The 13,234-nt window shown below is 42.5% G+C and overlaps 1 protein-coding gene across 5 annotated transcripts in view; it reads left to right on the top strand.

Moving 5' to 3' along the window:
* Positions 1 to 11,509, top strand: part of RAB3IL1 (RAB3A interacting protein like 1) — a 79,781-nt gene extending 68,272 nt beyond the window's left edge. For all 5 annotated transcript variants that reach the window (XM_075325224.1, XM_075325225.1, XM_075325221.1 and 2 more), the window contains 2 exons: positions 2,370 to 2,436; positions 7,717 to 11,509. In XM_075325224.1, the coding sequence (XP_075181339.1) occupies positions 2,370 to 2,436; positions 7,717 to 7,799 (150 nt within the window). In that variant the 3' untranslated portion in view covers positions 7,800 to 11,509. The remainder of the gene's footprint in view (positions 1 to 2,369; positions 2,437 to 7,716) is intronic.
* Positions 11,510 to 13,234: the final 1,725 nt, after the last annotated feature.

Below are 13,234 nucleotides of genomic sequence, written 5' to 3'. Positions count from 1 at the left end.
ACTCCAGTTACGGATGAGAGTAGAATTTCAGCTATACAAAACACCAGCACCTTGCTTTTTTAGTGGATGGGCAGGTGTGGTCACTACCAGATCCCAAATAGCTCCTCCCTTGCTACGCTAATTTTCAGTGGAGCTGATTCAAAGTGACATGAGAATGCCAAAAATGTTGCAATGTTTAGAAGCTTTTAAGCCACTTTTCTGGCATAAAAGCTTTGCTTAATCAACCCCTTGTTTTTTTTGTTATATAGAGATTAATGAATTACCATCAGTTACCTAATATGTAGCTTGCAGTTCTCTGGTTCTGGTCTAGTGGACAAGCTTTTTCTTGGCCACCACCACTATGCATTCCACTCTTCATATACAAATTGCAGCATGTCCAATTCATATTATATGGTAACTGTACTTTCAGACCATGGGATCTCATTTGATAATGTGACAAACAGGCAATCTGCATATCACTTTACTTTAAAACTATGTTGTCTTAACTCAACTTATCACCCCTTTTATCAACTGTAATTCATCTGAAGAAGCAGAGACAGAAAATAGGGGAGGGTCTTTTTCTGTCTGCTCCTGCGCTCCTATGATGCCCCTGAACTAGTCAGGGTGTCACAGGGAACTGCACTCCTTTCTTGTCTGGTGCAGGACTCAACCCCTCATTGTTCTGGGATCCTAACTTTTGGTATTGCTCCATCAGCATGCAAATCCTAGTTACACCTCACACCACACCCTGTCAGGCACACCAGTGGGTGGTCTAGCTGGAACAGGGCCACCCGCCTAGGGGTCAGGCAGACTGGTGGGAGGGGCAGAGTCAGTTGAGTGGTAGCCCTCAGAGAGTAAGGAGCTAGGGGGAGTTGAAGCTCCCTGGGAGACGTTGGCTAGGTTGCAGACGGTGGTCTGGGACCGAAGGAGTCGGAGACCCAGTCGCAGGCTATTAGAGAAAGGTGCCAGGCTTAGTTTTGGGGAACGGTCGGCGCCGGAGTACCTAGTAACCAAACCGGTACCGAGCACGGCGAGGTACTGGACCCTAGATCAGGGAGTAGCTTCACGCAACCTGATAATTAACCTGTGGCGGATAGTCTCATTATGAACTTTCCCCAAGAGCTCAGAGATCGAAGGCATCAACACAGCGAGGGGGATAGGGCTTTCCAGCTTATGCGGCCCACTGAAATCCCAAGTGTCAGCCATCGAGAGCACAGCTACCCTACTTAACAGTGGGGAGCGGGACCCTGACAGCGTCAAGCATAGGGGTCACTCAGAACATCTAAAATACAGTGCATGGAGGCAAGGTACAGATCATCAGCAATACCAAAGGGAGTGGACTCCCGGACGAGCTCCCCTGAAGTGGCAGTGGCACCCAGAGACTTGGTTTACCTTTGTGTCAGAGTCTGCTTTGGGGTCGACACTGCCTGAGTGAGTACGCTGCCCTCCCCTGCATCCAATCTGCACCACGCTCCCCTACACCTCTATCATCCAGAGTCCCGGGGCCTCCCCTACCCGTGGAGGGAACGTCATCTGGCTGCCCCACTCCATATCCCTCGGATACTCCCATCGGCAGCGGCTGTACCCCCCTTACCGCAAACCAGGGGTGGCGTCACAAACTCTTATCCCCTGTAAATACCCTCTTTGCATTTGAAGTGGCCGCGAGCCCCCCGGGTCCGGAGACCCTCGAGCCACAGCAAACCCCGGATCCGAGCGGTTCGACCGCTGCAGAGGCGGCACACTCCTGTCTGTCACACTTCATACAGGCATAACAATGACAACTAATTGGAAATCCAGGCTGGAAAGTGAGAGAAAGTTGCAGCACTTACAGTGAAGGAAATAATTATTTGATCCTTTGCTGGTTTAGTAAGTTTGCCCACTGACAAAGACATGAACAGTCTATAATTTTAAGAGTAGATTAATATTAACAGTGAGAGACAGAATAACAAAATTAATTCTCCTTAGAAGTCAAGGATAGAAAACCAGATAGGCACCAATTCCTCTTGCCCTCTGTAGATTGGTATGTGGTGGTTTCTACCAGTACTCCATGTACTATATCCTGACCTAGGGAGATATAATAATAATAATAATAATAATAATAATAATAATAATATTTATTTACTTATATAGCACCATTAATTCCATAACACTTTACATACATTGGCAACACTTGGGGCTCACAATCTAAATTCCCTATCTGTATGTCTTTGGAGTGTGGGAGGAAACTGGAGAACCCGGAGGAAACCCACGCAAACACGACGAGAACATACAAACGCCATGCAGATGTCATCCTTGGTGAAATTATGAACCCTGGACCCCAACGCTGCAAGACTGCAGTGCTAACCACTGAGCCACCATGTCGTCTCATATTTGCCTTCTCTCTCCTACAGATAACAGCAGTCTGCAATTTCTTCACTTACATCCGTTACATACAGCAAGGTCTGGTACGCCAGGACAGTAAGTAGTCTTATGTTATGCTCCAAATACTTTGTTGTATTAAAGAAAATCTGTCACCAGGTTTTTGCTGTCTAATCTGAGTGCAGCATAATGTAGAAACAGAGATCTAGATTCCAGCGATGTGTCACTTACTGGGCTGCTTGATAAAATCATCAGTAGATTATCATTACAGGACTACTTGGTGTGCTGCAGCTAGTCCAGCATATTCATGAACTCTGTATAACTGCAGCAGAGAAAACATTGATTTTATCAAAATGACAGCAAACAGCTCAGTAAGTGACACATCGCTGGAATCAGGGGCTCAGTCTCTACATTATGTTGCACTCAGATGGGGTAGCAAAAACCTGTTGACAGATTCCCTTTAAGTGCAGTTTGCATATGATCTAAAAATGGACAACACCAATCTAAGAACATCAGTATAGGGCCTAGATAATATTTTATTGACAAAAATATATTTTTTTAAAATATAAATATGTAATGGGTACCACCAGATACAGGGGGAGGACAGAGAATGATAGATTAATTACTGATCACAGTATTGTTGGCTTGAATTTTTTCCAGATTTATATAAATAACAACTGGTAACATTAATCAGATTACAATCATCACAGTGCAAAGTGCATTATATTATTATTCATAAATTAAAGTGCAATTCATTAAAGTGCACAGTGCCTTCACAGTATAGTGATTTTTGATAGCAAATGCTCCTTGCACTTTAACTATTTATGGTTCTTATGTGAAGGTACTTTTTAACCTTGAGCGCCCTCTGTTGATTGACAGGTGATACTGCAAGTGTGTTATGCCATATTGATAAATCTGACTTCAATGCACTGTGCACTTTGATGAATTGCACTTTAATTTATGCATAATATTATAATGCACTTTGCACTGTGATTATTGTAATCTGATTAATGTTACTAGTTGTTATTTATATAAATCTAGAAAACATTTCAAGCCAACAGTACTGTGATCAGTAATTAATTTATTATTCTCTGTCCTTCTCCTGTATCTGGTGGTACCCATTACACATTTTCATTTAAAAAAAATATATTTTTGTCAATAAAATATTATCTAGGCCCTATACTGTTGTTTTTGTGGTTTATAATATTATTATTAAATTCATGAACCTATATATATATATATATATATATATATATATATATATATATATATATATATATATATATATATATATACATACATACATACATACATACATACATACATTTATTTAAAAAAGTGTGCTGTGATTACCAACGTAAGGCACAAAAACATAATGGGACAAGCTGTGCATAGTAAAGGTGATGTCTATAGTGAGTAATGAAATTCAAGTTGACACTGCAAAAATGACTGCAGTGAGTTGATTAACTCCATGTATACTGTATTAAAGATACTGTTCACTTCTATATTAGTGAAGGGCAGTATAATATTACCTAAGGCCTAACTCAGACATCAGTGATTTGTCTGCTATGCAAAAAATGGTCCTTTTTCATCAGTGTCGGATTTTCCTCATTGTTTGGTCCGTGTCAGTTTTTACCACCAGTGATTTTCTCAGAAAAGAAAAACAATCAATTGCAAAGCTTCTCTTAACCACTAAAATGGACAGAACAGGGATGACATATGTATGGCAATGGCTGATATTATTGTTTGTTTTGGGGTTTTTTTTGAGGGGGGGGGGGGGGGGTTTAACATACCTGGAAATTAGTATGGGCAATTTTGACCTGTGATTCAGATCAATATTGGACACATCACATAGACTATTAGGGGTTCTTGTTCTTTCTGTGGAAAACACAGAACAAATATGTGATTCATGGATGGTTGAATGAGGCCTAATATGCATCTACATTATTATTATTATTATTATTATTACGCCATTTATTCCATAGCGCTTTACAAGTGAAGGAGGGTATACGTACAACAATCATTAACAATACAAAACAGACTGGTACAGGAGGAGAGAGGACCCTGCCCGCGAGGGCTCACAGTCTACAGGGAATGGTACAATAGGTGAGGACAGAGCTGGTTGTGCAGTGGTGTACTGGACTGAGGGTTATTGTAGGTTGTAGGCTTTTTAGAAGAGATGGGTTTTCAGGTTCCTCTTGAAGCTTTCCATGGTAGGGGAGAGTCTTATATGCTGAGGTAGAATGTTCCAGAGTATGGGGGAGGCACGGGAGAAATCTTGTACGCAATTGTGGGAAGAGGAGATAAGAGAGGAGTAGAGAAGGAGATCTTGTGAGGATCTGAGGTTGCGAGCAGGTAGGTACCGGGAGACTAGGTCACAGATGTAGGGAGGAGACAGGTTGTGCATGGCTTTGTATGTCATGGTTAATGTTTTGAACTAGAGTCATTGGGCGATGGGAAGCCAGTGAAGGGATTGGCAGAGTGGCGAGGCTGGGTAATAGCGAGGGGAGAGGTGAATTAAGCAGGCCGCAGAGTTTAGGATAGATTGGAGGGGTGCAAGAGTGTTGGAAGGGAGGCCAGAGAGCAGGAGGTTGCAGTAGTCGAGGCGGGAGATGGTGAGGACATGCACTAATGTTTTTGCTGATTCTTGGTTAAGGAAAGCACAGATCCGGGAGATATTTTTGAGTTGTAGTCTGCATGAGGTGAAGAGGGCTTGGATGTGTGGCTTGAAGGATAGAGCAGAGTCGAGGGTTACTCCAAAGCAACGAGCTTCTGAGACTGGAGAAAGTGAGCAACCATCAAGTTTGATTGAACATAACTCATCCTTTAAGTCTAAGTTCTCACTTTGCGTATTTCTTACATGTCTATTTTGTTGCGAAATTGATGCAGATTTTACCTTTTCCATTGCAAATAGTGAAATCCAAGCTGAATTCTGCACAAAATTGATATGAGGCAAATGTAAAAATCTGCACGGCATTCAGGTTTCTGCACAGAAATTTTCATTAATGTGTAAATAGGATTAGTGAAATGTCATCAATTTAGCTTTACACTATGAACTTTCTGCAAGTAAGTCCATTTGGAAAATCCACACTAAATACACAACATATGAACTTGCCCAAAGCCTATTGCCAGGTGCACACTTTGCAAGATAGTGTACTTGAACATGTAAATGATGTAAAGATTGCTGGGGCACAGGGCTGTTGCGCTGGGGTGCCAACAGTCCATAATTCCAGCACAGTTTGTAAATAGAGTGCACTTTTTTGCCTTGTTCATAAAAAAAAAATCAAGCCGTCCATGATTTTCTTGAAGCTGAAGAAACTTATGCTGATTATATCACTGTAGTTATTACCACGGTAGACATGGATCACTTATAATCAGAATAATTTATTATGGTTTCCAATGTGTCCAGGAAAATATTCTCTGTGATTTTATTTATTTATTTTTATAAACTGTCCAGAAAAAGTGAAACTTCAAGTTGGCAACCCTGCTGTTGCAGTTGTTAGCTACAGTGTGACTGCTGTGTGTGAACGCTGCTTTACTTTCATACATAATTACTAGGGATGAGCGAATGTATTCGCCACTTTTCAGTATCCGACAGATAATTGGGTATTCGAGGTATTCGCTATCCGACGGCTAATATGGTATTCACTCCGGTACTTTCATTTTAATTTCTGGACTTCCTGGCGCCTTTTTCCAGCCAATGAACACAACTGACGTTGCTTGCCCTCACAGTAACGCCGCAGCCATCTTTGATGTGGTGTTACGGTGATTGGCTTGGCCGAACGGCGTCATAGGGGCTATATAAGCCAGCGGCCATTATGGTCAGTCGGTCTCTCCCTCTCTCTTTCTTACACACCGATCACGGGCGTGGCGCTGCACGGCTATCACACTGTGGCGGGTTCTCCAGCTTTTGAAAATGTCCCACCTCCCTACATATTTTAAGCTGGCACTCTTTAGTGACTTTCATGTGGCACTAAAGGGTGCCTAGCCTTGTATTTAGCCAAAAAAAAATAATTACCGTAAAAATAAAAGCGACGTGGGGTCCCCCCCATTTTTGATAGCCAGCTAGGGAAAGCAGATGGCTGCAGCCTGTAGACCACAGCTGGCAGCTTTACCTTGGTTGGGATCCAATTTGGAGGGACCCCAGGCTATTTATTATAATTATTTATAAATAAATAATAAAAAAAAAATGGGGTTCCCCCAAATTGGATCACCAGCCAAGGTAAAGCGGTCAGCTGGGGTCTGGTATTCTCAGGGTGGGAAGGTCCATAGTTATTGGCCCTTTCCAGCTTAAAAATAGCAGGCCGCAGCCGCCCCAGAAGTGGCGCATCCATTAGATGCGCCAATCCTGGCGCTTCGCCCCAGCTCATCCGGTTGCCCTGCTGCAGTGGCAAATGGGGTAATAAATGGGGTTGATACCAGATATATAATGTCACCTGACATCAAGCCTAGCAGTTGGTGATGTCATGGCGTCTATCAGATACGCAACATCACCAAATGTCAGTAATAAAAGTAGAAAAAAAAATAGACGACAAAACAAAAAACATATTTGAAAAAACACTCCCCAAAACATTCCCTCTGTCACCAATTTATTGTAAAGAAAAAAAAAATGTGTAATCCATTTTGGAAGTCCCACGACAACTCTGGACCTTCTACAATATGGAGGGGCACGCTCAGGGAACGTGTCCCCTATTTTCTAAGAGTGCAGACCCTCCATGTGAGGTGTGTGGGTGCAAAGAATCTGCACCTACTCTCCCCGGGTCACAGCAGAAGTGTGCGTGCAGCCAGCGCAGCTCCACAGCCGTTCTCAGGGAACATAGGAAGCTGAGCTGAGTCTGACAGCCGCGCTCCGCGCATGCACCCAGCGTTCATTGTGATGGAGGAGGGATGCGGGGGATCAGCGCTGCAAAAAGGTAAAAACAGCGGGGGAACACCGGGAGACACCAGGGGGTTATGGGGGGAACTTAGCTGGACCCGGGGAGTAGTTTTCTGTCGCATGTGTCATGGCTTATGAGACAGAAATCAGAGGAAGAGGGTGAATGCGGCGGCGTGTTAGTGTGCGTCCTGTCACCTTGGATGAATCGGGAGGGGGCAGAAATGCAGTCAAGCACCTTCTAGAGGCTGTGCCCATACTGTTTCAGCCTTTTCCTCAGTCGCCACAGGTCACCGACGGGTCCAACATGAAACTATTCTGGTTTCCCATAGACTTGCATTGGGCGTCGGATATTCGCGAATACTCGAATAGCTGCAAGGTATTCGTCGGATATTCGGCGGAGCGATAATAGGGTATTCGATCATCCCTAATAATTACATTTCTCATTTCTGATATCTGTTGCTTTTGTTGCTGATTTTAAAGGCTCCTTCTCTCTATTTATGCAGCGGAGCTGATTTTCTGGGAAATCATGAGGCTCCGGCGTGAAATGTCGTCTGCAAAACTTGGGTTCTATCCCAACGAGTCGTAATGGCGTCAAAAGAACCTGAACCGACACAACAACACAAAGTGAATCACCAAACTGCTGCTGTGGGTCAAGTAAAATGGGAGGCACGAGTGCGCGCTTGTGAAAACACAACTGGATCTGTGTGAACTGTTTGTTATCCCCTCCTATATGGTACCAAACCCAACTACTCTGGAGATAAAACCTGAAATGCACATATAACTCGTCACTTTACCGATATCCTGAATTGTTCATAATGTGTGCTAACCCTTAGCAACTAATTCCAGATTGGATTCTAATATCGGCATTTGCACAAGACGGATTAATTCTAACTTCCCATTAGTTGCTTTGGGTTCGCCACAATTATTTCTCTGTTAGTAATTGACCCTGTGTATATCACATGGTACTCTATAAGCTAGAAATGAGGGCTGTATATGATAGCACTACATTATAGCTCCTGCTTTCTGGCAATACCTTACTTTATGTTGTTAACCTTGTCATCATGAAAATATCATCAAGGTCTCAACAGTTACGGTATATAGGTCAACCTTCCATCTGGAAATCTGGAACAAATAGTATTTGATTTGCAGCTATTCCAAAATTGTAACAAAAAAAAGAGGATGAACATGACACAGGAGATCCTTTATATGTTGTCCTGTGGTCCTCACTCTTGGAATTGGAAGTCAACTTAAAGGGAACAAACCTGCAGGATTTCCCCATCCATATACAGTACAGGCAGTGCCATACTGGCGCTAGAATGGTGAATCAAATCAGACCTTCAGTTTAGAGATTGGATGTTTGATTGCAGAAAAAAATGTCATCAAAGGTCCAGAAGAGTGCATTGGCTGAGCGGTGTGTGCATCAGGGCGGGACTTTGTGGGTCGGGGCCATTTTATTGAAGAGTTGGAGAAAAACATGAACATAATACTATGCACGTGCCGGCCATAGTGTTAATCATAGCGTCAGAGGGGAGAAATTTAAATAGAAGAGATGAATCCAGCAATCCAAAGTTGTAGTAGATAAAAAGTTTCTATAGTCTTTATTTCAATCATATTAAAAAAAGTCTTTGTCCATAGCAGCATAAATGATGACAGACAGAGGTAGGAAAAGTTGCTGCTGGCGCACGGCAAGACGCGTTTCGGCTAAACCTTTATCATTGCCAAAATGCTAATTTTCCATTTGGACCAATGGTCTGCATGGAAAAAATTGCAGCATGCGTTTTACAGAGCAGATTAAGGCATCTAAATAGAAGACACCTCCTGCACCGGACCGCTATGTGAACAAGCACACAGAGTTAGTCACTTCTGCAATTTGCAGAGGTGACGATCAAGTTTTAGTATGCCTGTCTGAATCTGACCTTAAACTGATAAAACTACTTTAGGCCTGCAACACACATCCGTGCCGCCGGTACGTGTTTGGGACTTTTTGACATGTACCGGCGGCACAAGCACACGTGCACCAATGTTACCCTATGGTAACAGGCACACAAACGTAAAGCCACATGGAATGTATGTCCGTGTGGTTTGAACATGTGTGCGTTTTTTAACACGGATGACATGTCAGCGTTTCTCCGGCATCACGCAGACACAGACCCACTAAAGTCAATGGGTCCGTGTCTGCACGTACGTGACACGGACCATGTACGTGTGGTTATCATATGGTCCGTGTGCGTTTTTTTTTTTAATGGTGAAGCGGCTCAAGACACACGGACTGCACACGGACATGACACGTACGTATCTCACGCATACACGGACATTCAACACGCACGCACGGCAAGCATACGCCATCACACTGATGTCACACATACCGGAGAAACGGACACCCAACATGGAACACGAACCCGAAAAACGGACCGCGAGACATGCACGTGTTTTCTGCGGACGTGTGTTTCAGGCCTTACCTGATGACAGATTTTCAGACCCTCTTGTGTGTCACCAATGTCAATAATACAGTGGATATTCAATACTTATCTTCTGTATAATTTATCAATTGCAAAGATAATGTTGAATATTTGAGTATTTTTTCCTCCGGCTTTCAAAAACTCATCCTTAGGTCAATCCACCCCATACCCCTAATTGAGCTTTAATTTGATGATAAAAAAAAATTGAAGCAAAATGGGGAAATTCACCAACAAAACACTTACGACATGTTCACTTGGTCATGACTAACCATTCCTAGTGTTAATTCTTAACTGAGGTTCTCCAAGTCATATTGCGATCACATTTGGTAAAATAGCTGATTTTATATATTTACGTCCCATAGTCTTTGGGACTGCCGGAGATTGCTGAGAGCGGTGCTTGGCTTTTTCTGACAGTCCTATAGAGAATGAATCTAGCCATGGTGCCCATCCCAGAGCCCTGTTCTTAGGATTGATGGGGAATTCAATTGTTGGACCATCACAGGTCAGTAGTAAATCATGTATCCTTATGGATAGGTGATAAATCCTAAAGAACGGGAATGAGTCTTTATAAAGGTTTTCTGGACTGTATCATTGATGGTCCTTAGGATGGACCATCATTTTCAGATCGTAATGGGGGGAGTGTCTGGTAGCCGGAACCCACTGATATGATGATGTATCCTAAGGGTAGGCATGTAATATCCCATAAAACGCCTTCATCCCTATAGTTAACCTCTCCGGCATTCATCTATAATGATGTTAGGTTCGTGGGCTTCTTAGCCAATGACCATGAACTTTTTGGCATCACTAATTTTGATAGGTGGGAAATTGTAATATGTTCTTGACAGTTGCACATTGGCTGCCACGCTCCCTTCTCAAATCTTGAGCCAGATGTATTCCCCTTTGATTCTTCCCTTAATATAAGGAGATGTAACTTTGATTCTCAGCACACAAGTCACCATCGCTGCAGCCCGCATATACACACCAGCTTTCTGCTATTCACTGTGACTTTCTAAAAAGAAAATATTTTTATACTAGTTTTGAGAACCCTTCTACTGATATCCAACCAGCAAAGGAAAGTAATGCAGGCTCCATCTCATAAGTCATAAATGTATTTTATTTTTTTAATGTTCTGTATTTAGGAATCAGTATTGTGCATAATGAAGATTGTCAGACCTAATGTAAATGTCAAAATTATGTTTCTGTGGTTATGAAATCTGCCATATAGTGCAGGCTCATATCCAATGAATATATTTACAATAGTACCCCACAAGAAGAGAGGTTCCCATAGAAGACACCAGAAAACGATAGCAGGTAAAAAAGGTCACTTGCCCCTGCCTTTAACATTAAGAGCTTAACCAAGTCCCCCTAACCATTCTACTGTTTCGAGCAATGCTAAAATTTGTAATCATTAAGATGTAGCATAGGGGGATACACTATACAGTAGATATACTTTCCTAAAATAAATCTGTCCCAGACTAAGATTGAAGATTTCTGCACTTCTACACTTTTTTTTGTGGTAACTATGTAATGGGAGCTAAGACACCAAGCGGATCTGTGCAGCATCTGGATCCTAATACCCCCACTAATCTCTCAAAATATTTGATGCGCTGATCAGGAAGCAGGTGCCCTCTGCTCCTAATTGTGTGAACACAGCGGAGCATGGGCTTGGTATAAAGTTGGGGAGCCAGTACAGAGGGGAGTATGGCCACATAGTTCTGTGCACACTCAGAGGAGAAGCTTCCTGAGGGAGCCATGACCCGGACCCCACTGATCTGTAGAGCGTTTCAGCTCAAGTTACATACGGTAGTTAAAAAAGAAGTGTAGAAACTAATGATGAGCGAGTTTCGAAATACTCAGATTTGCGATACTCGTAGTGAGTACTTTCTAATACTCGTGTATTCATTCCGAATAGTGTGTGCAATGCAAGTCAATGGTGAATACTCACAATGTAACGAGTAACCCGAATGCTGCACTATTTGCTACTAGTGCGAATAGTACGGCATTCGGGTTACTCGTTACATTGTGAGTATTCTCCATTGACTTGCATTGCACGCATTATTCGGAATGAATACGCAAGTATTAGACAGTACTCGCTACGAGTATCATGAATCCGAGTATTTCGAAACTCGCTTATCATTAGTAGGAACCCTTCAAGCTTTGATCAGTGCAGGAAAAGAGGTTGTCCAGAACCGTTCACCTCCAGGGATGACATTACGAGCCAATACCTACCAAGACTGGAGCACGTGTTCTAGTCTAAGGACTCGCTCACATGAGTGTGTGAATCGGATGAGTGCAGTGTGAGCAAAAAAATTGCATTGGACCAAAATTAGTCAATGAGGCAGAGCAGATCTGCAGTTTTTTTATTTTATTTTTTTCCTCACCTGTATTGGGGATGAGAAAATATTTGCAGCATACTGAGCGTGGATGCGTAAATTGCACGGTTATATTACCAGTCTATAGCACAGAACACTGTAAATGGTCCTGTAAATTATTTGTAGAATAATAGTTGCTGAAAAAAAATGCATTGCATACGGATGGCCTATGGATGCCAGGTGAGAAAAAAAACGCACTTGCAGACATGCTAATATCAAACTGATTTCACTCGCTCTGTTCTCCTGAATGAGAATCTATCCGAATTTCCATACTCTTGTGTGACCTCGGCCTAAGGAACATGACACATGCACAATGCTGATGGGACATGGCTCTCAGCAGTTCTGTGGGGTCTGAACATAATCAGCACCTCTAGTCTCGAATATGGAAGTAATCTACGCTGGACAAATACTTTAATGTGCGCACTAGAAAATAGAACTTTCTTAAGAAAATTCCGGCTCTCTGCAAGAATCCCACACCCGCGGCAGAAATCCGCACACAAATTCCACAGCGGGATGTTGCGGATTTGCCGCGGAATTGCTGCGGAATTTCTGCGTTTTTTCCACAAGTTGATCTCTGCGGGTTTTTACCAATAATTAATGGTAAAACCGCAGGGACCTGCAGAAAAGAAGTGCAATGCATATTAATTCCGCAGCGGAAATTTCGCGGGTAAATCAGCAGGTATAAAAAAAAAACGCAGTGTGCGCACAGCATTTTTTTTAAACCCATAGGTTTTTCTGGGGAATGAATGCAGAAATGTTAGACACATTTTCTGCAGCAAATCTGCTGTAAAATCCGCTGTAAATCCGCAGCGTGCGCACATAGCCTAAGGGTTCACTCCCATCTGCGTATATGAAATTGCTCAGATTCTCATCCAGTAGAGCAGGATGAGTGAAATCTGTTTGGCATTCTATGTCGTGCGAGTGTGTGATTTACGGTATTTATTTTTTTAATAAAGTATGTTTTTTTCAATTTTTTTCATTTTAATTTTTTTTTGTCGCTTAACGTGTTTTTATTTTCTCAGCAGCTATTATTCTACAATCATTTACAGTATTCTATGCTAGAGAATGATAATGCATCCGTAAACATAAGACGTCATACAGATGATTTGTATGCTGTCCAACTTTTTTCTTTTTTCTCGCACCCATTGACTTGCATTGGAGAGTTTCGGCTGTTTTACGTGACCATAAGC

The sequence above is a fragment of the Anomaloglossus baeobatrachus genome, chromosome 10 (assembly GCF_048569485.1).
Source record: "Anomaloglossus baeobatrachus isolate aAnoBae1 chromosome 10, aAnoBae1.hap1, whole genome shotgun sequence".
Classification (NCBI taxonomy): domain Eukaryota; kingdom Metazoa; phylum Chordata; class Amphibia; order Anura; family Aromobatidae; genus Anomaloglossus; species Anomaloglossus baeobatrachus.
Note: the sequence above shows the minus strand (reverse complement) of the source record. Positions and strands in the feature narration are given on the sequence as shown.